Here is a 25,840-nt window from a genome sequence, read left to right on the forward strand (position 1 = left end):
TTCACTGAGAGAAGTGAAGAGGGTGTTCAAGCACTGGAACAAGCTCCGCACGGAAGTGGTCATGGCCTCAAGACTGTCGGTGTTCAAGAAGCATTTGGACCAGGCTCTTAGATACATGGTTTAACTTTCAGGTTGCCGTGTGTGGAGTCAGGAGTTGGACTTGATCATGCTCATGGGTCTCTTCCAACTAAGGATATTCTATAATTCTATGACTGACTGAAAAATCCTTCCTCTTTCCCCCATCCCCACATGGAGTTAAGCTGGGCCTGCTTCTCATCAGGCAGAAGTATGTAAGCTCTAAATGTTAGCTGATAAACCTGCTTGACCTCAAGACATGAAGTCTCCATGTAACAACTGAAAAAAAATTTTTTTTCACTGATAATACATATGGCATAGAATTTGCATTGTTCATTGCTTGTGATTAATAATTTTTTTCCCCACATTTTCTAGCAGAAAACCCTGCACAGCTTAAATTTCAAAAACGCATTCTGGTCGTCCATTTGGTGACACTCACATTTGACAGTGGATTGCAGTGTCCCACTGGAAAGCATACATGCACACACACTTTGAATATATTTGCTTGCTTTCTTATGTAGGCACCACCCTATCTCTGATGATACACAATTAATTGAGAGCCTGTTCAAAGGAATTGCTTTTAAAGTGCTTCCATCTATTGTATTTCTTTATAGATTACCAATTTGAGCTTTTTTGACCATCAATGGGGCTCCACAGTAACCTTCCTCCCTCTTCTCCCCTGTTACCAGCAAGTAGCATAGCTGTCAAGAGGTAAAATGTTCAAATTGTGCCTAAAATAAAAATACAAACCATTTTTTTAGACAGGCCTTTTGAGGGAGTATTTTTTGGCTGCTCTGTTTCTTTATTGCCTGGGGAAAAGCCTAGTTTCTAAAGCTAGTGACGGACTGCTCACTACCAGCATTTTTTTAACGAAAAAGAAAGAAAGAAAAAAAAAGAACCATGACACTGCAGTAGATAGATGATATCAAACCTCTCTGCGATTAACTGGATGTAGAAGAAAATGAAATAGTAACCTAAGGAGACTATTTTTTTAAGTGATTTATACAGTATACTAAACAGTGGGGAAGTCCTTTCTAGAAAAACCCTTTGGAGAAAGAAGATGTACTCATATTGATGTTTGTTACAGTGTTGTAGCACATAAATATCCAAGCTAGCAAATACTGTACTAGGATTTCAGTTAATGAAATTATGCCATAAAGTAACTATTTCCTTTAATTTCCAATATTTAGATGCTTTAACTTCTTTTTTGTAAAAATAAAAAATATTTCAGAATCTCATTCTCCTACCAAATTAAGACCCTGTACTTTTAGAATACTCACAGTAATACCTGCTCGGGAGCAATCAATCAGATGCTGTACCTGATAATATTCATACCCTTCTCCCCTGCCATCAGTTTTGGCTGTTTGTCAGTGAGTGCTACAGTGGCATCTTCTGGCATACGGAAGAATTAATTGCTTCTCACTGTGAAAGAATATTGCTATTAAAAGGGTAAGTTAAGAAACAAGCTTAAAGAACTAAAATAAAAAGCACCTGCTGTTCTTCAATTATTCTGTTTAGATCAATTGAAACTTGTAATGAATGATGAGAAATTAAAAACTAGTTCTTTGGTAAGTGGCCATTTGGGCATGAGAGTTTATGTGTGAGGCAACTGCTTCTAGGGATATTAGTATCCTAAATAAAGACTTATAATTGTATCAGTTGACATAAGATGACAAATGGTAGTTAATTACAAAAAGGAGGAGCAATAAAAAAGGAGGGAAAAAGGCAATAGATAGGACTGACTAGAAGAGAAGAAAAATCTGATTATTCTCTTTTTGAATCCATCTCTCTAAACACTTTTACGTTTTATGACTTACATTTCATAGAAATTGCTGCACAGTAAAATGAACTAATGTTTATGGATTTGGAGATAATGAGAGTTGTTAATGAACTGAATATTATACTTGATATTTTACTAGAAAACTACTTTATAACTTCATAAAAATGTTACTGAGTTCACAGATTTTCTCACAATCTCTTTAATTATATATTACATTTTCCTTTTTTATGATACATGCTGTGACATTATACATTACACATCTTGCTTGGTGCTTTCAAAGAAGTGAATCTTGAGAAGCAGAAGCAGCAACTTCCTCAGTCCACTGACAAGACCCTTGAAGTGCGATCACTGGCAGCTCAGTCCTGGGCCATGACTGGTCCAGGTCATGAGAAGTTGCCATTTATTTCTATCATCTATTGAATTTTTCCTTTTTCTGCGGAAGTTGTTAACAAATGTGTCAGTCCTGGGACCATTTTTCACAATGTGAAGCTGCGGGGATTTTGATAGTTGGTAACTGTCTCAAAAGAGACTTTTTACAAAGTCCCGAATCTATGAAAAATACTTTGCATAGGATCTAGAACTGCTGAAGTCCTGACTGTACCTAAGCAGATCTACAGGCAAGACGTTACCTCTGATTTTTACTTTGAAATATCTGATCAAATTAAATAAAAACAAGAATTCATGGAGCAGCACACTTGTTAACTTAGTGCAAACAGAGCTGTAAAAAAAAACTAACAGTTTTTTCCATCTGACAGGCCAAACCTTCCAAATTTTGCCCTTTCTGCAGGGTGAGTACAGCAGTAGGCTCACAGTTGAGCCCACCAGGCTGTCCAGAGTGCTGGCTCATGACCAGGGCTGGATTAAGCAGCAAGTAATTAAGCTGAGCTGAGAACTTCCTCAACCTGTCTGCTTGGCCCCACTTCCAAAAGTTATTCCCCCTTGATAAGGACAGAGGAGTCCCCCGTGATACCTGACACACCAGTGCCCAGTGTGCTGTTGCACTGTGTTTATGTGGCCAGGTGCCAGCAGCGGGGGGTCGCCGGGGAGACCTCTGTGAGGGGAGACCGGGGCTGCTTCATGCCAGACACAGTTCCAGTTGGATCCAGTGGACCCACCTCAGGACATAGCTGAGCCCCATCGGTCAAGGTGGTGGTGCCTCGGGGAAAATGTATTTAAGAAAGGGCAAAATGCTGGCTGGCAGTGTGAGGAGTGAGGGGGGAAGAGTGAGAGAAACAACCCTGTGAACACCAAGATGAGAGAAGAAGGAGAGGGAGGAGGTGGTCCAGGTGCCAGAGCAAAAACTCCCCTGCAGCCCATGGAGAGGCCTACAAGGGAGCGGGTTGTCCCGCTGCAGCTCACGCACAGCACCACGCTGGAGCCGATAACCACACCGCGGCCTGTGGAGGACTCCACGCTGGAGCAGGTGGATGTGTCCTGAAGGAAGCTGCAGCTTGTGGAGAGGAGCCCGTGCTGGAGCAGGGAAGAAAGTGTGAGGAGGAAGGAGCAGCAGAGAGGAGCTGTTATGAACTGACTGCAACCCCCATTCCCTGTCACCCCTGCACCACTCGGTGGCGGGAGGAGGTAAAGGAGCTGGGAATGAAGCAGTGAAGTTGAGTGAAAAAAGGTGGGTGACAGGAGGAAGGTCTTTGTTTCTAACCATCTTACTCTAGTCAGCAAGAAATTAAATTAATTTTCCCCAGGCTTAGTCTTTTTTCACTCGTGATGATAATTGGTAAGTGATCTCCCTGTTTTTATCTCAACACATGATATTTTTCATCTTTATCATTTGTTGAGGAGGGGGAATGAGAGACCAGCTGGGTGGGTATCTGGTAACTAGCCAAATCAACCCACCACGTCTATATTAACATATAACAGAAGCACATTCAGTTTGCCTTAAAGTGTTGGTCTCCAAACAGTTACGGTGGAGGTCCAGCATCATATGTCGTTCAACTATACTGGCTAGAGAAGATAGACCTCCAGAGGATGGGCAAGGCGGGCAGCAGAGGCTACCTTCTCAACTAAATCGATTTGCATACAATAGTTGGTGCTCTTAGTTTGCCTATATTTAAGGTGTGTTTAAGTCTTGGAGCTACCAGAGACTAGCACATAGTAAACTGGAAACCTATTCAAGTTCCTTATTATCTTCATTTAAATATATGAGCACCCACGTTTAATTATTGAATATAAAATCCCCGATGTGCACTTTTAACTAGCCAACATTTAGCAAACAATAATTGTTTTAATAAATCTCAAGTACTTCTGCAAGTCACAATTTATGATCAATATTTTTGTCTATAACTACCTTTTGCTGAACAATTTGATTAGGAAACCTTCATCTTAATTAATAGTTCCTTCTTTTTTTTACTAATTACTGGATTTATCTATGTAAGGTATCGAAACAATACATACTAAGTGGTTATTTTGCAGCTGTTTAGCTCATACATAGCTTCTTCCTTTAAGAACAACTGTCATATTCTGATTTTGCTTCCTGGTATGTCAGAAATAGTATTTTTTAACAGCCAGCTGTCTCCACTCTGTCTGACAACTGACATAATTTCCAAATGTCACTGTTGCAATCCGTAACACTCTCTTAAGGCTGTTATACTTTCCACATCACTATCACTTGTTTAAATGTCCTGAACTGTGTTTCTCACATCCTAAAGCTGGTCATGGGATCCACCCTTTGGCCTTGGAGATGGAGTCTCACACAAATCAGCATTTCTGTTTAAGTCTATAAACATTGAAAAAAAAATGAAAAATGGTGGAACGGACACAATAAAGTTAGTGAACAAGGACATTTCTGCCTTTTTCTCGTACATCCTGATCTGTCCATGATCACAATGTTCATAACAAGCCCAGATCATATATCTGAATAAGAAATGTACCAGCTACTCAGGGGGCCTTTAGTTTAACCTTGTGCTATAAAAGCAGTTACCTGGGACAACTGCATACAACATATACTTGAGAAACGAAGCCAAATGGGAGAAAAGATCCATGTTTCAGAGACATAATGGATTTGACATGAAAAATACTAGTGACTATATGGTGCTACAAAAGATGCCTTTGTTGAAGTCTGTGTCTCTTGAGCTGTGGCATAACCCTCTGTTTCTGCAACTGGGTAAATCACAATGAAGCAGGAGATTTTCCCTTCCTTAAGCACATCTGGCCTTGAGCACAATCTGCTTAATGGGGCTCCAAGTAACAAAATTACTCATGTTAAGCATGAGTTAATCTCACTGTTAATCTCACTGCTGCTGGCCAACATCTGGCAGACAGTTGTTCTAGTTAGCTAACCTCTGAAAACACAAAGAGTGTAATTTATCTCCAGATTCACTTATCTAAATATAGGTATCTACAAGGTTTAATGAGAGCTAGCTCCTGCTATAGTCACTGGAAACACAGTTCATAAATCAAAAGAAACTAGTGACCATGTACTGAAACAGACTCCTGAAATGATCTGCTAAAATGATAGCATGTCTAGGCAACTGAGTTCTGCCCCTACAATTAGGTGTCTGATCTAGAGGGGAATCCTTCCAAGAGGATCAGGGTACAAAGAATACTTTTTCCCTTGCACTATCTTGGAATCATAGAATCATTTAGGTTGGAAAAGACCTTGAAGATCATCTAGTCCAGCCATCAACCCAACACCACCATGCCTACTAAACCATGTCCTGAAATCTTTTCCATACATTTCTTCCTAGAAAGTAAAAAACAGTACTTGTGCCTATTAGCAGACTAATTGTAGAAAAGAGGCATCACACTCATAGGCCAGATTGGAATTATAGATGTCTAACCACTTCCCTTTAGAAGAACAAAAGAAAAGGAAACTCAGTTGCTGCCTTGCAGATACATTGCTTCAGAGAATACAGGTCATAACTGAGCATTTTAGAATAGGCTCACCCTTCTTTGGGAAACTTTTTGTGATTCTTTTTTTTTTTTATAGTCACACACGTTTTGCAGATTTTAGGAACTAGGTCTTGCATAGTCACATCTCCCATATACATTATTTCTAGGAAAAAAAAAATAGTGCTAAGTTTCTGTAACAAACAGAAATTAATTGATTCTCTTTTAAATAAAAGTTAAAAAATGGTCTGAACATGAATTACCAAGAAGCAGATTATTCAAGGCATTGGAGTTATAATCATTAATAGTGGAAGACACAAATATGAAATTAATCTAATTTAAGTCTCAGCACAGGTTGCAAAGGGAACTCTCAGGAGATCACACACTTTGATTTTTTTAAAGAATATAATGAAGACTGGAGACAGATGACAGGCAGAGGAACTACCTTTGATTGTAAACTACCTTTGAGTATATAGAAATGTGACATTTGTTATCATTACAATCTGTTTAAAAAAATAGATTGAAAGATAAAGGTCTGATGTGATTCCCAGCTTTGAAAAAGAAGCAGATTCTTTCATAACCTGATTTAAAAGGTGTTTTACAGTTCCTTTTCAATTCAAAACTAATTCCTTTTTAACATAATAGTCATGAAAGTTTTGGTTTGTTGTAGTTTTAACATTTGTTTTCCTGTGTTCCCAATCTAAAAAAAGAAACGGATAAACCAGGTACCAAGACAGTTTGATAACCAAACACACCATGGGATTCACAGCCACTCCCACAACCTTTTGCACCAGTAACCATTTTCTCCATCATAGATGATGGAAAAAAGGAATGATTTATTCTCCTAGCAAACGAGGCTTTTCAGACAACATGAATTCCATTTTACAAGCCTTATTAGCTATATTTGCAAGTGGCACCTCTATTTTATGTTTTAACAAATCATTAGTGATCTTGACATTAAGACTGTAAAATACATTGAATAATATTTAACCCTTACCTAAAAATAAGGTTTCAGTGAAATGAAAAAAATGAAATCAAAACCACAGTGAAAGCAAAAGAAGCTGACTTAGGTAAGGTCTTGTCTAACTAACTTTAGATATCTGTACTTAAGCTATTGAAGCATGAGTCCTTTTACAATTGGTTGAGAGAAATAAGGGTTGCAGGGCACAATTCTCATCTTAACAGAGATGCTTGATATAGGCCTAAGGAATTATGCCCTTGTGTTTATTCATTTCCAGTGATACATGTTTATTTGTTTACAGTGACTATAAAGAAGTCTAAATTTCTTAGTTCAAGCACAGATGTTTCCATTATAAATAGCTGACATGAAGAAAAATTCTGTCCCTGTATCTATTGTTATTAAAGTAAAATTACATTCTGAGGAAAATAAAGAAATGAACAGTAGTGTATAGCTATTTTCCAACATTCATGTTTAGATTTTGGGTGGTGAAAAGGTAGAGTTTTTACCATAACATTAAAGTAGCTAATCTGATCATTTTAGGGAATTGTTACTAGAATATGATAATCCTTTCAAACTGCATAAAGGTTGGCTTTTTATTTTCTTTCCCTCAAAGTAATAAGTAGAGTCAATTTCTATCAAAAAAAAAACCTCCTACATTTTCTTTGAGAGTTTATGTCAGTACAGTGGAAATACACTGGAAGAGTAAAAATTCATACTTTTTGAGGATTAGACATCACCACTTAGAGAAAGGGATTGTTTTAAACATGTTTGCTTAAAAGAAACGTACTTTTGTGGTAAAACTCATGCTCATTTTTATTTTGTATACAGGAAAACAATGTAAATTCTCTTCCACTGAATTCATGGAAGGATTTGATGGAACAGTAAATGTGGTTCGAACACAGTGATCACAAAAGTTATAAAAAAAATCTTATCTTCAGATTGTCAATACAGTATTATAAAGCACATTTCAAACAACACATTAAAATAATAAAAATATTGATTGAATTATAATTGATTAATAAGAAGAAATTATTAGAAATGTAATTATAATATTAGACATTGGTTCAATGAAATAATACATGCAGTAAAAAGCTCCACTTTTCTGGTAAATTCAGAATTAGTGGCATTATTATAAGGTAATTCCTTTTAAAATATAATTAGAACTTTGTAACACCTACTGAAGTCATTATGTGGTGCCTCTGGAAAACACAAGCTCCTATGAAGTCAGTGAAATGATGCCTACTGACTTCAGAAAGTACTTGATCAGAACTCATTTAAAAGGTAACATATATTAGCCTTATTGTTTTCCAGTTAGCCAGACTTTGCATAAACAAGCAGTGTATTTTGACTTGGTTTTGCATATCTCAGATGCACATGCAAAAGTAAATAGTACATAACTTAATCTAGAGTAGATAAGGAATTTTAATGTTTTGTATGAAAAAAATACATAAAGGTGCACTTCTTTTTTTAAGAGTTGGACACAATATTTTCTTTTCCTTTGATGAAATTTTGAAAGTTCTTATCTGTTACAGGGATGAAATATAAACCTTTTAAAAATTGTTTTAAGAAAACAAAGACCTAAATTCAGGTCAGACACTAGTAAGGTGGTTATTCTGTTTTTCCCCCAAAGCTGGATGGCTTTAATCACAGCTCTAGAGACTTAGCCTGATTATTATCTCCCTCTAGTTTTTCCTACTCTATCCAAATAACTGAAGAGTCTTTGGACCAGAGAGAGACAGACTTATAATAGATAAAGATAGGAGACAACGTATTTGGGCATAATCTGCTGCTTTTTGAAGGACTAACCTTAACCCATTTTCCACTGGCTCATTTGAGGGGATTGGATTAGCAAATCACACAACTTTGATGATACCACATAAAACATCAATAACGTTCTCATAGGATAATATTAATTGGGAGGCTAGGGGTATCTCACTCTTCCTTCTCACAGGAAGGCTGTCATAATCTGAGCTCTTGTCTTTCTTTCCCTCGTCTTTTGGGGAACTGAAAATCTTTCGAAGAGAAAGATTTATTGTAATCAGTACATTCCTGTGGAAAATTTGCATTTCAATAAATCAGTATTTTCTTTCAGCAAGAAGATACATATTGTCAACACATATGAAGTTCAAAGATTTTTCTGTATGCATGATCAAGTGTTGGCACAGAAATACACAATGATCTCAATTACTGAAGCATAAACAAAGCCACAGTGATACACAAGTTCCAATGATTTCCACAAAAAAAACCCAAATCACTTGTGCATTCGTATGCATAGACCTTTACCAGCCTATGAAGTTTGCACAGGTAAAGTTGCTGGATGTATAATGACCTGAAGCAGTGAGAGAAAATACAAAGCAATTCTATTTGAAATGCCATGTAAAAACTGAGAAAAGTTACAAGACAACTTCCTTGTATCTTATTTTGCAAAAAGGTGTGACCTGTATATTCATATTATGCATTGGAAAAAAACCAAATAATGACTTTTCAAGTTTTAGTTGTTTCCTATTTAAAGAGTATCAACTCTCTCTCTTGAATACAATCATTTGTCAGAAGTCAACATTTGTACTGCTTGAGTGATGAATTTAACCTGAGTAATGGATTGAAGCTGGACTGTCGGGTTGGACTGTTAATTCAGAAACAAATAAGGGAAAGGGTTACATAAAATTTGCTGAGGGAATTCACACAGAGGCAGAAATAAAGTCAGCTAATATAAAATTTTGTACTTTTCAACAGTGCATTGCCTGGTATTAACGTGTTACTCTCCACATGAAGATTGTTATGACAGAGCTTACCACAAACACAAACAAAGAAGCACAATTACTCTTCAAAGGTTTTAAGTTATCAAAATGCATTTAAAAAGCATACTCACTGGTCTAAAACACAGCGCATCAGAGCAGTGTAATTATTACAAATGACCTGCATTAATAACATGAGGTTATATTTTGATGGGAATTAACTTATAATAAGACCACTAATTCTGAAGTTACCAGAAAATCGGAGCCTTTTACTGCATGTATTCTTTCATTGAACCAATGTATAAATATTAACACTCAGAGTTACCAGTAAAGAAACAAACTTTCCAGCAAAGTACCAATGTATATTGCTTTCTTATTCATTCTTTTCTATTTCCTGAGGAAAAGGAATGATAATAGATGTTATAGCTTGTCGTGGTTTAACCCCAGCCAGCAACTAAGCACCACGCAGCCGCTTACTCACTACCTCCCCGCCCAGCGGGATGGGGGAGAGAATCAGAAGAAAAAAGTAAAACTTGTGGGTTGAGATAAGAACAGTTTAATAGAACAGAAGGGAAGAGACCAATAATGGTAATAACAACAATATTAAAATGACGATAATAATAATAAAAGGATTGGAATATACAAGTGTTGTACAATGAAACTGCTCACCACCCACCAACCAATGCCCAGTTAGTTCCTGAGCAGTGATCCCCCCCACTCCCACCCCCCCAGTTTATATACTGGGCATGACATCCCATGGTATGGAATACCCCATTGGCCAGTTTGGGTCAGCTGCCCTGGCTGTGTCCCCTCCCAACTTCTTGTGCCCCTCCAGCCTTCTCGCTGGCTAGGCATGAGAAGCTGAAAAATCCTCGACTTAGTATCAACACTAAGCAATAACTGAAAACATCAGTGTTTTATCAACATTCTTCTCATACTGAATCCAAGACATAGCACTGTACCAGCTACTAGGAAGACAACTAACTCTATCCCAGCCGAAACCAGGACATAGCTATTTATCTGGATAGAGAATAGCCTAAATGCTTTCTTATTGCCACAGCAGCAGAAGGGAAGTAGCCAGTGCCACTCTTGCAAAAGTGTTAGAGTCCACCAGCTGCCTGTTGAACAAATTCCAACTTATTACTTCTCAGTTTTTAGCAACTTTCAAAAAAACCTGGTGCCTACTGCTTTATGCCTCCCAAACTTAAGCACAGAGGATATACTCCGGTATGTCCTTTTCTGATCTGGGTTCTCCTGTGAAGATTACAGCTCTTCAGGAGTTCATTTTTGGAATAATCAGAGAAATGCAGAATATGGTATTGTGTGGTCAAGGTATGATGGAGGTTGTGTATCATCTGAACTACCTCTAGACTAATTGGCTATACATAGGAATAAAGTTGGCATCCTGGAGGAGATAGTCATTTTATGTGGTAATGGAGTAATAAAAGGGTAATTTATCAGCCTGGAGAATACTGGGGCTCCAATTAACAGGGCAGGAAGGAAAGCTTACTCCTCTCTGTGGATGCATTCACTTCCTTCTAACTTTTCCTTTTCACCAGCAGAAGCATCCTTCAAGATGTTTCCTTGGATAGAGAGGGGAAAAAACCCAACAAATTCTTCTGATTGATCTTCCAGATATGTAGACACTTTTGTGCTGTTTGAACCAACAAGTTACATACTGAACAAATGTATGTATATGTATGAAGTAAGACACCATTTACTTGTTTCACCTAATTTTAGGCCAAAAAGTATGGAAGTAATTACAGAGGACCAGAAAGCCAATTACAGATACAGTCCTTGCTCAAACAGTCCTGACAGTGAATAATACATCAAGTGGACTATAAAATTAATTCTGAATGGTACTCCTATGAAACATGGAGGATAAAAACACCTTCTGTGTGAAAGCATGTTTTTGCCTGGAATTAGTGCAGAAGTCATAGCAGGTGCTAGAGTGGGGCAAGGCACTCTTCTTGCATTTCAAAATGGGGTGGCTTGTTCTAGAAGATCCCTCATTTTCTGCTCCTTCTCCACAAGCATCTTTCAGACATGTTTGCTCAAAGACAAACCGCCAACTATAGACAGAATTATGAGATGGGGAATACACACAGTCTGTTTCTGGAGAATTTTATAAGGTTAAAAAAGTCTGCATTCGATTCCATTAAAATATATCAAGCACCATCATTAAATGTCAGTTCTTCTAGCTAAACAAGAAATGATTAATCCTACCCATTCCACAAAACACAATATAAAATCTGAGTATAAAAGCAAGTATTAAAAGTTAGTGCAATTTTTAGACCAAGTTTGGGGTTCACAGCAAGAACTATTTTTTTAATTCATTTTTAATAGAATTGAGATGTTCTGAACTGAGTGAACTTATAAACGGTGAAGACATGTAGCCCTTCCAAAGACACCTGAATAAGAACACTTTACATTAACAATGGGGGATTAGGAAGAACAGTGTTGCGTGTAAACAAAATAAAGCCTGAAATCCTACTTCGACATAAAGGATCTCTTCCTTTACTGAGGTAACACAGAATGCAGATGAGAGTTTAAAACAATATAACAGATGGCAAACATCATAACAGATTTTATTGCCAGCTTGAAGTAGTTTTGGTCACAGAAGATGCCATCAGAATCAGATTTTTAAAAAAGAAAAAAGCAACTCTACTGAAGTGGGTGAAGGAGCAGAAAGAGGAGAAAGGATGTTTGAGACCTGAGAATGCAGTATAACATCAGATAAGAGACACAGACTGGTTTATTTGAATCATAGTACCCTCTTTTTATAGGGAGATCACAACATAAAGCCTCTTCCAAGTTATATTACCTCTATTGCAGAGTCTGAACAAGAAAATAATAATCTACAGATTAAGTAGTCCTAGCAATAAAATATTTTGGAGACTTTTTTCCTCAGACAGGATGAATATCAGGTGAGATAAAAATCTAGCAAGTGAGAGACAAGGTTTGCCTGTATATACCTCAAGCACAAAGACATCCCTGATATTTCTACATATACGAGCCCTGAACTAGGAGATCTCTGGCTGTAGTAAAGAAATGCCTGCATTGCATGTTAAAATGAGAAAGGAAAGACAAAGCAGTGGCAGACCACTTTTCAGAAAATTGTTGGTCTTGTTAAAAATCTTATGAGAATTTTGATAGATGGTATTGAGTGGCTCAGAGGAGTGATATCAGGATTAGCCCTTCCTCACAGAGCTATTTGAAAACAGATTCAAATCAATATATAGGTGATAAGTATTTGTTGTTACTACCTCTTCCATTCTGCAGGGTTTTTTGAGGAGGTAATTCATTGTGACGCATGAAATAGTCCTGTGGGAGCTCCTGGGTTAGAGCAGAATAAAACTAGCAAATGAAGTGTCAAGACTTTATACTACTGTTTATTTTATACATTTAAAGTACACTACCCTTTCTAGTACCATTCCTTCAAATAACTGCACCAATTTGCTATATTTTAAAAGTACTTATGAAGACCAAAGCAGTCAGCGCAATTGTAGGGCTTTGAAACACTGAATGTAATGTAAGGATTGACTGTTTGATATGAAACCCAGAATTTTTCAAAATACAATATATTTTAAGCACTAGTGTAATGCTAGGGCTATTACTTCTGTGTCATAAATACCAAATCTCTTCATTGGCCTTCCAAAGCCTAAACCCTGTCACCACACATTTGTCAGTCTCCAACACTAAATGAAAACAATTCTCACATCTGTAGCTCTGAGTTCAGAAATAAGTCATCTTTGACTTCAGAGGCTATGTGTTCACATAAAATTGCTAGAGGTTTGTCTAGGCAGAAACATATCTCCTCCCTTCCCCTCTGCTTCTTCCAGGTCTGGGGATCATACACATGTTCAGAAGGCAATGACATGGTGTCAAAAAAAAGGTGGATGTGTCTTTACACTTTATTTTTACACAAAGCAATGTACTTAAAAGGGCTACTTCTGTATCATACTTTATTAGCTTATTAAGATTATGAATTTGTCACAGACAGGATCATTTCCTTGGTAAAAATGTCTGGAATAGCTAACAAAAAGGAGCCTGGACTTTGGCTAGGACTTCCAGACTCTATTATAGTACAAAATAGGTAGTAATCCCCCTTTCTTTCCTGGCTGATTATGAGAGTATGCAAAGTTGCCCAGAAGAAAAAGACTGTAAAAAACTTCTTTGGTGAGGAAAAAATAATACTGTCTGTATGTCTCCATGTATCAAAAAAGTATAAAGTAAAATGAATTAATCGTGTGCATAATGGATACAGTTAAAATGTGTGTGTTACTAAGCCCCATAAATAATCTTTTTTCACCCATTTTAATGTGACACATTAAAAGGAAATAATTATTAAGTAACTTACCCATTGTATAAGTCATAATTCTTTTTTGAGCTTCAAAAATCATAAATGCATTGTAAAGTCCTATAACAATGCTTACCTATGACAAGAAAGTAAGTATCTGGTTTCTAGAGCTTAGTAAAACTTCTTGAAAGTGCTTTTTTACTTAAAAGTTCTTCTTAGACAAAATGACTGTAACAAGTATGTGTTTAAAACTGCAACAGTAAAGGTTGAGTTCATACTCACATTCAAACTATTTGGTGCTTCAGTTCAATCCTGGTGTCATTTGTGGTTTTTATATGTTTGTCACCCATTTATCAATATAGATGGAAGATTATTTCTCTGTACTATAAAGAGGATTATGACCCACATTTACATTTTCTTTGCCCCACCTTATTTCTACCTTCTGTCTTTATGGTTCTCTTACTGTTTTTCACAAACTGAAAGTTAACAGCAATAAAATACTGTGCTACTACAGTTCTACTGGACAGAAAGTCCACGTCAGTAAGCATGTATGATACCCCAGAACAAAGTAGTGTTTTCTAGGACTCCTTCTGGTATACATTCAAGATACATTTTAAGGTGCATTCCAAATAATAAATGCATGCCAGTATAAATCCGTAAAATCACAATGTCTCATTGAAGGTACTAATAACTCAATATATATGCACAAGTCTTAATATTGAACAGTATGGACTCATATTTTTGTTCTATAATATCTTAGAAAAAGTTCAAATGAAACAGCACTACATGCAAACTTCAGTATGCCTAATACATAGTTTATAATTCTAGAGATTTATATTACATGTAGTATAAAGAGAATATGAAGGCTAATTATATTTTTAACATTTTGAAAAGATTACACTAAATATATCAATATGAAGAAAATTCTAATGCACTAGACGAGGGCGAAAGAAAATGTACTATTCTTGCAATTCTTTTGTCATTTAATACTTTCTTAATAGCCCTAGTCATATTTTAAGACTATTTTACAGTCTTTTGATACCATAGAATGTCATTATCAAATAGATATAATATATCCAGTATTCCAAAGTACATCTGTTTTTAAATATTTGATCTCTAACTTCTTTTTTTCAAAGTTAAATCTTGAAAGGCACTCTCAGGAAGTAAGTTTCCAAACCTTTTTGCAGATCTTTTAAAATCCCATCTAGAGAAGCTATAGCAGGACTTGAAAATGTATAGACTAGGTAGCAGTGCAACAGCATCTTAGGCTGATTCCAAACTGACCTGTTAAGGCATGTCCCAGAATGCTCAGTGTCATTTCTCCAGTTGTTCAAATCAGAACCGTGCAAGCATATACTACAGTTTCTGTATGGCCACATTTCTAAATTGCCTTTTCACTGTCAAGTCAAGAAGGACCTGGGGTTCTCACTTAAGCTTGGAAACATGGAGCACACTCAAATTCAGTAAATATAGGTAAATTCAGCAACTGACACAAACCTTGACTTCCAACCTATTAGTACTGAATTTTGCAATGCAAAATGCAGAATAATGCAAAAAGCAGAAAAAACAAAAATGCAAAAAGCAGAAAAACAAAAATGCAAAACGCAGAAATGTAATTTGGATCATACCAGGCATCTATCCCCATCATTTCTGCCTATATTTCTACACTGGGAAGAGAAATAAGAGATGCAGAATAATGTCCTGATTCAGAGAAGTAGTTACCTTACTTGTGTTTCAATACTATTGCTCATGCTTCCAGTTCCATGCCACTGAAGTGCACAAACAAATGATTTTTTGAAGAAAATTGATACAAATGTGTTTCAGAAAAGACAAATGAAACCCCAAACAAATAAAACCCCCAAAACCCAAAACTGTAACAAAAGCAGAAAGATGTGCAAGAAGTAATAATGGCATTGATGCTGAGTGCTACAGTACATTGGTTCCAACAGTTGTCTATGAAATTCAGCTACCACAACTAAACCTTTTATGTCACCACAGTTCCATGAAAAATTAGAACAATTTCTCTGCTTAACTGCCAAATCTTTTATGTTAAAGTACTAACTCACAGGGACATGTCATTGTAACACCTTTCATTTAACTAAAATATTGTGTTGAGGTCAGTCTACATTATGCCAAATACGTGTTAATGTGTTACGATGAAACTGATACTCATATTCAACCATGCTCATAGAAATCCTGTAATTGTAGTCCTATTCCTGTAAATCTTGGAAATATTGTACAGACAACTTTTCCATACCTTTTTCAAGATAATTCAGTGGTATGTATTAGTGAAAAATATGCCAATTCACTATTTAAATGCATGAAGGAAACAGAATCGTAGACTTACAGTCTGTAATTTTCAGGACTCTTTTGACTTCTCCACTTCCTGATCCTTCACAACCAACTTCATCATCACCATCTCCACTGATATGTTCATCTACAACTCCACCACTGCCTGTTTGTTGGAGATCCTATTTATCATATTTAGGAATTGATTTGCCCTGCAACAGCTGAAGACAATATATGGTATGCAAGTTAGCAGTACAGATGGAGAACTTCAGTGAGTACCAAAAATTTCATTTATGTTTGTCTAGCAATTATCTTTAAAAGAGTGGTATCTGGAGATGTATACTTCATTTTTAATTTAAAAAAAATATAAAATGTCTGTGTCTTTATTGCTACATAAAGAAAGATCAGGCACCAATTCCTGGCCCAGAGGCCAGGTGGAATGGATAGGGACATAGAATCATAGAATAGTTTGGGTTGGAAGGGACCTTTAAAGGTCATCTAGTCCAACGCTCCCCCGCCATGGGCAGGGACATCTTCAACTAGATCAGGTTGCTCAGAGCCCTGTCCAACCTGACCTTCAATGTTTCCAGGGATGGGGCATCTACAGCCTCTCTGGGAAACCTTTTCCAGCATTTCACCACTCTCATTGTAAAAAAATTTCTTCCTTATATCTAGTCTGAATCTACCCTCCGTCAGTTTAAAACCTTTACCCCTTGTCCTTTTGCAATAGGCCCTACTATAGTCTGTCCCCATCTTTCTTATAAGCCCCTTTTAAGTACTGAAAGGCTGCATGAGGTCTCCCCGGAGCCTTCTCTTCTCCAGGCTGAACAACCCCAACTCTCTCAGCCTGCCCTCACAGGAGAGGTGCTCCAGCCCTCTGATCGTTTTGGTGGCCCTCCTCTAGATGCGCTCCAACAGGTCCATGTCTCTCCCATCCTGCGGACCCCAGAGCTGAACGCAGTACTGCAGGTGGGGTCTCACAAGAGGGGAGCAGAGGGGCAGAATCACCTCCCTCAACCCGCTGGTCACACTTCTTTTGTGCAGCCCAGGATACAGTTGGCTTTCTGGGCTGCGAGCGCACATTGCTGGCTCGTGTCCTCACTCCCTCAGGCTAATCCCCTTTAGAGCAGACAGACAGAATCCATGCTACATAGCAACTGGCCCTGGATCTTTTCAAGACCCCTGTGGTGTCCACAGGGCCTTAAGATACAATTATTTTCTTGTGTGAATTTTTCAGTTTAAAATATCTTGAATAGTATGAGAGCTGTGCTGCAGCTCTAGATTGGTGAATCCAAAACATACTTGTCATGTGCTCTGGATGTGTCATATGGGCATCTGGTAGAAGCTGAAGGAAAAAAATTTGTTGGGACCATATCAAATTTCTGACGAGGGAGCAGCAGACCCAGCTACTACAGTTGGAGCCAGTGCTAGCCTGGAGAGAACTATTTCCCAAATCACATCCAGGCATTGTTCTGGGAGAACTAATAAGGGTGACCTAAAACAAAGCAAAGGGATAGCTGATACTGGCCTATGCAGTGTAGGTGATTTTGGTCCAGTACAGAAGCTTGTTCTCTGGCTCCTTTTTATTTATCACTATAGACATGGCCAATGATGCCAGCATGGTCTACAAGACAACAGGTAGAGTTCTGAAAGTTTAACTCATTTCTCTGTTCTGTTGAGCAGAGCTGAGCAATCACCTGAATAATGTTAATCCCTCTCATTTATCAAATGTACAAATGCTGTCATCCAGCTTTTTAAATACTAAGTGGTAGGACATACATACACAATGTGCCATCTGCCCCATCCAGATTCAGTTCAGTTTACATGTCAGATATATATAAACTTCATAATCTCTAACGAAACAGGTTCTTAGAAATGTTAAGAATTCTTATAACTTTATCTAGTCCAAAATATCAGCTGGTACAGGCGTGTGCATTGCACTTGCTTCATTCTAGCAAGACTTCTTTACACTGGCCAAAACTCTGCTGGCTCAGATTCTATAATTTAATAATCAGATGTTTTTTCTCCTGAAAGTAGCTACTAATTAGTCTGAAACAGACTTAATTGTTTTATAACTTCAAAAATGTGTTGTTCAAGCAAGATACTGGGTTCTTATTTTTTGGACAATATACTCAGTTCATTTACAGAGTATGGAGTCACTTCCTGGACTATTTGATCTGTTAAGTGCTGTACAGTGCCCAGAAAAAAATATTTTAATCACTACTACAAAGCCATCACTCAGATAAATCTCAGGAGCTTTATAAAAGCCACTAGCAACACTGTATAAGAACAGGAGAATGCCATTCACCACTGAATCAGCAGAACCAATTTATGCAGCACTTTTGATTCAAAAGTTTTATTAGACAGTTATATGTTACCTGAAAGACAAACTACCTAGCTAAGAGAAAAAAAGTTCTTTTGTATAGCTGCCCTGCTCCTGCTCATTGTGTGATTCATGCCATACTTCTGCCAACATAGTATTTATGGGGAAAAAACCACAGACAGTCTAATGAAGTACATTTAGTTAAACAGGACACTTTCTTATTTTTTTGGCGCAATTCAAATCATGACACAACTCCAAAGCCAGCTGTATGATAGGGTACTCTTTATCCCTGAGCTCTGTGGCATAAATGTGGGAATGAACCTCCAGCAAGACATTTTTTCAAACACGAGTTGCTGCTAAAGTTTCCATAGTATAGTGTGTGTATATATATATATACACACACACACACACATTTTTTCAGCCTGAGAACATGCATAGCCCTTCACATTCTGTATCTGTGTCTCAGTTTTAAAAATATATTGGCTTAATAAGGTCTTTATATTTTTCTCCTTCTCTAAATTTCAGTCCAAAGTTCTCCTTCCTCTTTTTTTTACCCTTTCTGCTTACTGTGCATTATTGACTTATGACTAGAAATCTGAAAACTCAGGCAATCCCACTAAATTGCTTTAAATGTAGGTTCAACATTGAAAAATTGTTCTTCAACTTTTTCCAAACTTTTTGCTGTACTTGAAAGAGTAGAGGTTAAGGAATGAACAAGCTCCTTTGTAATTTGGGTTTTGTTATTCTCTTCAGTCTCCTTAATTGTACAAGAAGAAATGTTGTCTCCATATAAGTTCACAAATCCCACTGCTGGTTCGCTACTAAGCATGGCTTAGATTGAATATAAATTCTTTATTAAATTTATATAATCCATGTACTTCTTCAAAGCTAGTTGATTCACTTTAGAAATAAAGATAAAAGGCATTTAAAATTATTATTCTGTTGTGCCATAATTTTTATAAAGCTATTATTTAAGAGGAAAAGAAACATAGGTTATAACTGGGGAATTTTGTTGCATACACTTGCTGGGTCTTCCAGCTCAATAAGCAAGATTACTAGCTGTATACTGTGTCCCCAAAAAAACTACTACAATAAATGTTCTTCCCTTTATATGGCAGGCTAAAATAATCTCTTTTTCTTTTAGGTGTCCAAAAAGGTTTTCCATTCTATCAAATTTCTGTCTTTAAAAAAGAAAAATACTGTGAGTTTAATAATGCATCACTGTCTTTCTATTTCAATGAAAATAGCAGTAAATATTACTGGCAACCATGTTAGCTTGACTGAGTTATGGCAAGGGTTAGGTCACCAGTGTTGTGAGACTGCAGTAGGCACACCAATATTCCAGGCTAGATTTGCTGGATCTTTCTCTTAATTTTGGTGAAAGTTCATTAAACTAAGATTTTGATATCAAAAACATGTCCTCTGCTGGTGGCATTTTATTTTCACAGAAAATTTGTGTTTTCTTACCACTACTGTGGTACATATGCACAGGTGAACGATTCATGTGCAAGTCAACTGAAAGGTCCTTGGGAATCTTCAGCTTCACACCTTGCCTATGTATCTTTGGGAGGCTGGGCCTCCAGCTTAGATCTTTCACTGCCCAATTGCCTAAAAGCCCCTTGGGATTTTCACTGATGGCTTAGTGGAACACTTTCTTTGACATAAACAGCAATTCTGAAAAAAGTTATAATAGCAAAAAGTACCATTAATAAATTTTGTGAAATTTCATCTTTTAGAATGAAAATGCAGGTTTGTATGACAGAAGTTATATTGTTGTAATAAAGTACTTACAGCGTTATGTAAATATATGACTTGGTACTATATAACATTTCAGTACGAAAACGAACTGCTTACAGCAGCTACAGAGGCATCTATAAGGGTATTTGAAGCTTCCTGACAAATCTGAGAGTGTAAGCATAATTAGGAAAATTATCACTAAGAATGTATGGTTGTTATACAGTTCTATAGGGTCTGGTAATTTTTTGAGATTATTTAAGATTTTTATCAGTTACCTGGGAAGCAGTATAAAACACAAAACTGTAATGATAAACCTTTCACTGCTACAAGAAATGGAGAACTACTAAATAACAAAGAGAAGCGACAAACTGTCTAAGAAAATACCTCATCTGGTAAGCCAGGCAACTGAATGAATTTTTAAACACATACTATAATAAAATACAGACAAATGTAAATTTGCAAGTCTAAATATTATATTACATGCATATTTGAAGAGAAAATATTCTGTTCTGTAAAATAATTGTGGGTGTCCTGGATAGCCAGCAGACTATGAATTATCAAGAGTAGTGTTCTAGCCAAAGATTTTAATGGGATATCTTTGGGGACAGAAATAGGAATACTAAGTCAGATTAGGGATGTTATATTACTCATAAATCCAATTCTTGTTTCTTCTGTTCAGAAAGGATGGCACAGAAGTGAGTTCTATTACAGTGGTTAAAATGGAACAAAAAAATACTTCTGTTCTTAACCAAGGAGCTCATCCTTCAGTGCACCAAAAAACCCCCCACGTCTGGAATTTATTTAACCAGCCTTGTAAGTGGCTACATGGCAAACACAGATTTGATGGATTTGTGTATCAGGCCAAAGCATATGAAAATAATAAGTTAATAAAAAACTTTTATTTACACATTCAAAGTGAATCAAACATATAAATATGATATTATCAATATCATACATTTAAAAAAACACAAAGGTTGTTCTATATCAAAATAATTTATTAACAGGTCTGGTCAGGTTCTTAAGAAATATGTGTGTGTGTATATATATATATATATGTTCTGGATCAAAGTTTTTGGTCTTAAAGCATGAATTAATTCAGAGGTTCAAGGACAGGGTATGCAGGAGGTTAGACTAAATAACAAAAATGATCCCTTCTGGCTCTCAAAAATCTATGAATTCACGTAAGTAAATCTGGTTTAAATGAGAAGGCTGGATTCTTTTTTACTTTCCTGTGTTTGCAGGAAGTTACAAGTGATTTCATCTCTCATGAGAGATGAACACTGACAGGTAAGGGAACTTATGTTTACACCATTGAAACTGATGTGATATTGGTTCTCTTTCAAAAAAAATCTAGTATCCTATTTACTTATCTTACGCATCATATACCTTCAGGGGTAACATTGATTTTCTATGAATTTTTTTTTTAATAAATATATATTGATGATACTCTGTTACAGTCAATGCACTAACTAAGCTTAGTCATAATATTTCCTCTCTTTCATTTATTTGCATATCATAAGTACTTGTGGAGGGAATCCCAAAGGAGCCCAGCAGTGAATCCAATTTACCTAATCAAATCAAACTTAGAAGAGTTATTTCCAAAAGTATGACTATTTTGAACTCTTTCAAATGAGAGAAATAAAGGATGCTAAAGTTTATTCCTCTGCTTAGCATTACATACCTGAATATTTTAAAATACAGCATTTCTCTTTAGTGATCTCATTAAAAAAATACTCATACCTCTGTAGGCCAGAATCTACTGCAGCGTTTCATTTCGAATAATGCAAAAGATCCTTAACAAAAATGTGCATTCTGAATTAGAAGTCCAGCTTATATTGGAGACTGGTATTTAGATAAGTAGTATTACAACTCTTACGGTCCCTCATGATAGTGACCTGTGGGTTTTTTTAAATAAAAAGCTGTAGCTTTGGGTGAAGTACATCAGCTCCTTTCTTATTTTTTGCTTTTTCAATGAAATTTTCAAAGACAGAATGAGATTTCTAATCAGCTATAGCATTTACATCCCTGAGATGATGCAGAACAATGCATACACTGCTATGTCAAACCCACTGTTTTCTGCCAAAAATCCCGGGCTAAAACTCTACATTTCAAGCCTGCAGACTCATTCAACTCCATAAAATCACCAACCAAACAGCAGCCTGAAATTCTGATGGAAGTAACACAACATTTCTCTCCAGTCTAAGCCAACTCATCAGAACACAGAAAGAAACAGACATTCATTCTGCTTACTGAACACGAGCAAGAATCAGTAAGGTGGCTGCGAGCCAGCACTGCACCACACAGCTCTAACCTACCCTTTGTGCTTTCTTGATATACCTTTACTACCTCATGATCAAAACAGTTGCTGCTTGAATAGTAGAAATAGGAATTACTCCAGCTTATTATACTACTGCTTCAAAATCCAGGCATTTCTTCTCAGTAGTTATTTATGTAGCATTCAAAACCTTTCAGTAAGCAAACAAAACTTTCACAGAAAGCTAACTACTGAATTAGGTAGAAATGACTAATAATTCTCACTAAAGGTATAGTTCAACAAAGCCAGGCTGTGAGCCCAAGCACAAGGATACACTGTCCGTTTTGTTCCATCATTAGCATTCTTCCTGGTTATCACAGATTTGAACTGATCCTACCAGCACTCTCCACAAATATGCTTGACCCCAATTTGAGCCTTAGCATAGTCTAGGGACTGTTCCCAACAGGCAGCTTGGATATAGTTATTCTGCTCTGGGAAGTGGGACACTTGCAGTCCCTGACTAATTTTATTTAATACAATAGATACAACTTTTGGGGATGTCTACAGTGCTGAATAAAAGAGAACCAGGGAATGAGCTAGAGCAATAGATACCAAACGTCAACATTTCTCAATCTTTGTAATTTACTTCTGGTTTAGATTATTCCAACCAGTTCTCCTAAAGGTAAATCACTTATTAAAGAGGCTAATTGTAAGCACTGGGACATGAAGCAGTGTGTGCTCTCATTCTTGATCCTCTTTTTATTTAGCAATACAGATACAGCTCCTAAATCTAATTGTCCTTCAACAAATTTCCTTTTCCGAATTTGTTACATTATTAAAGACAAAGTCTTCTCTGCTATAAAAAAAAATCTTTCTTTATATCTGGGGGTGCATTTTACAGCTAAAACCCCTCAACTCAGGTTCTCACATAAGTTCTGTGATAAGCGATTATTTTTCTTTCCAGTTATTAATGGTTCCAAGTGAATACAGGAACAAAAGCTTGGATCTTGTCCCTTGGTGCAAGCCCTTCTAGCACAGTTATGCACACTATCAACTTGATGTAAAAAATATTTATGTATTTTTTGCTTTAAAAAAATGCATGTCTTGCTAACATCTCACTGTAGATTTAAATCATCCTCAGAAAATTAAGTAAATGAGTCAGGCATTTCTAAGATAATAAATGAGAGCAAAATTAAACCCCAGAATAATAGCTTGTGCTCTTCTTTCTGTCTAGGTAGTTGAAATAACAGAACAAAGTCACATTATCTATGATTAATGTTTAGAGACTAATGTTCTTTGCCTGTTTCACCCATCCATGAAGACAGCATAGCTGCAAGCAGAAATAGATGATAATAATAATGAAACAGAAACATATAAATTTCAGGAAAAAAAACCCATCACCAGCAAAATTTCATTTAAAATATTTCTAAAGCTATAGAATGAGCATCTTCAATATCTGTTCTTTAGAGCCATGGATCTCCCTGGATTTTTCATTTCACTGTTCTTTTCTGTTCATCTGTTTCATTGTATTCCTTTGAAGGTTATTGGTATAACCCTGTCTACGAGACATTACAAATAATTTTTCAGATAATTTGCAAATAATTTTATCCTTTACCTTACCCTCATGTGCATTTCTAGACCCTTCTCCCTTGGCAAGGGTGGATACTAATAGTTATGACATATTAGGCCATTTTCTTCAGTCATAACAGTAGACTGAAATAACATTCTTCTTCATAAGCTGAAATTCTGTCTTTCCAGAACAGACTATGTGAAACACTAGATAGCTTACTATCAAGTGGTTTAACGAACAATTGAGAATAAATAAAAGGATTGATTTAAGTAACATGGCATACTGTGATCAGATAAAGCTCATTTGAACAAGCTTACCCAGGTTTTGGGGTGGCTTTTGGCTCCAGATTCATACACCTCAGTGTAGATGTCAAAAAACTTCAGGTGTTTTTCTGCAAGTAAGGTGTCTAAGGTCCTTAGTAGTAATTTGCATGTTAGAGGTTTGATTCAATTTTCTGGACATTGTTATCTAGTGCCATTTGAGATGGCCTAGAGTACCTGGGCACTACATGGGTGGAGAGATGTGATAGAGAATTTGCAGAAGACCTTCTGGAGCAGCAGCTGGAGACCAAGGGACACAGCCTGGAATGGCTGAAGGCATCTGTGTACATGCAATTGAAGCATAATCCTAGTCAACAGAGCCAACAGCAGGGAGTTATTCAAATGAGCAAAGGCAGGTGTCTAAGCTGATATTTATAGAAAAGAAATAATTACAAAAAAAAAAGTTTTCCAAGTGAATTCTTAATTCTTTTAGCTAGACATTACATATTTTGTTTGTTTCTTTGGTGACAACACAGCTCCTAGTACAACTAGGCCAAGTGGACAAAAGCACAATGGGATCCCAACCATTAACTAGATGCTAGAGCTATAAAATGGAAAATTTAATTATTTCTTTGTATGTATGTTCTCTCTCTATATAAATGTACTACTGGCAAGAACAAAGATCAAATTATTTGTGAGAAAAAGTGCTGATTAAAACTTAAGAATTAAATTTTCTGAAAAAAAGTTTCCAACCAAACATTTGCAGTGCTAACAACTAGAACTTACGAAACCACATGGAGAATTAATCACAATTACATATATTGAACTCAGCCAGTTTTAATTAGTCTGATGACTATCATCACACAGGACAGTTTTTCAAATAAGAGAAGAAACAAAGCATACCACGGAAGCTGAGGAATGGAAGAGAATTCACCAGCCTGCAAGAATTCATGTATATGGACATAAGTACATGAACATTAGCTCATTATCATGCACTGGTTTGTACCAATAACAGTATCAACCAATTATTAGTCTGGCTGTTTCTTAGAAATAAAAATCATGAGAGTTGCAAAACAATATTTTTTTTTATTCTTAAAAGTATAAAATATGTTTTTAATGCTTCAACAAGCATGTTTATATAAAATTGCTACTGAAAAATAAGCTAGAATTGGGTTCTACAGCAAATTAGCTATACTAGAACACTTGTCCATCTGTGTATTTCCAATCTGTGGCAATTCTGAGCTTATATCTACAGAAGTAGAAGTTCTCTTGCTTTTATGACATGGACTGTTAGTTAAGAAGAGTTAATGATCTGTAAACCCTAGTTTCCTCTCAATATCAGTGAAAACATTAAGACTAAAGTTACAGCTCAAGTGAATTAAGCATCATGACAGATAATGAAAATTTCAGACAGACTATTTCAGGGTTTGATTTCTCCTTATACTTCACAAACCTGCAGTTGAAAGGGCATGATATTAAGCCAGTTAAAGGAAGAATTTTAAAAATATCAACACCTTCTGCAATGCTTTTCAGTTTATAAGAATAACATGTTACTTGACATTTCGTCTGGAGGGCCATTCAGAAGACGTTACAGAAAAAGCTGCATTACAATAATCAGTGGTACCATCACGAGCAAAATTATTACCAGATTGTTATAGGTACATTACATTTCCTATTGCTACCCTACTGTGAGTGGATAAATCAGTGATTCAT

At 36.4% G+C, this 25,840-nt stretch overlaps 1 protein-coding gene across 1 annotated transcript in view; it reads right to left on the minus strand.

Moving 5' to 3' along the window:
* Positions 1 to 25,840, minus strand: part of GPC5 (glypican 5) — a 729,332-nt gene that overhangs the window by 311,251 nt on the left and 392,241 nt on the right. The window contains 1 exon segment of the mRNA XM_069802336.1: positions 16,042 to 16,204. Within this exon segment, the coding sequence (XP_069658437.1) occupies positions 16,042 to 16,204 (163 nt within the window).

The sequence above is a fragment of the Haliaeetus albicilla genome, chromosome 15 (genome assembly GCF_947461875.1).
Source record: "Haliaeetus albicilla chromosome 15, bHalAlb1.1, whole genome shotgun sequence".
NCBI classification, from domain to species: Eukaryota; Metazoa; Chordata; class Aves; order Accipitriformes; family Accipitridae; genus Haliaeetus; species Haliaeetus albicilla.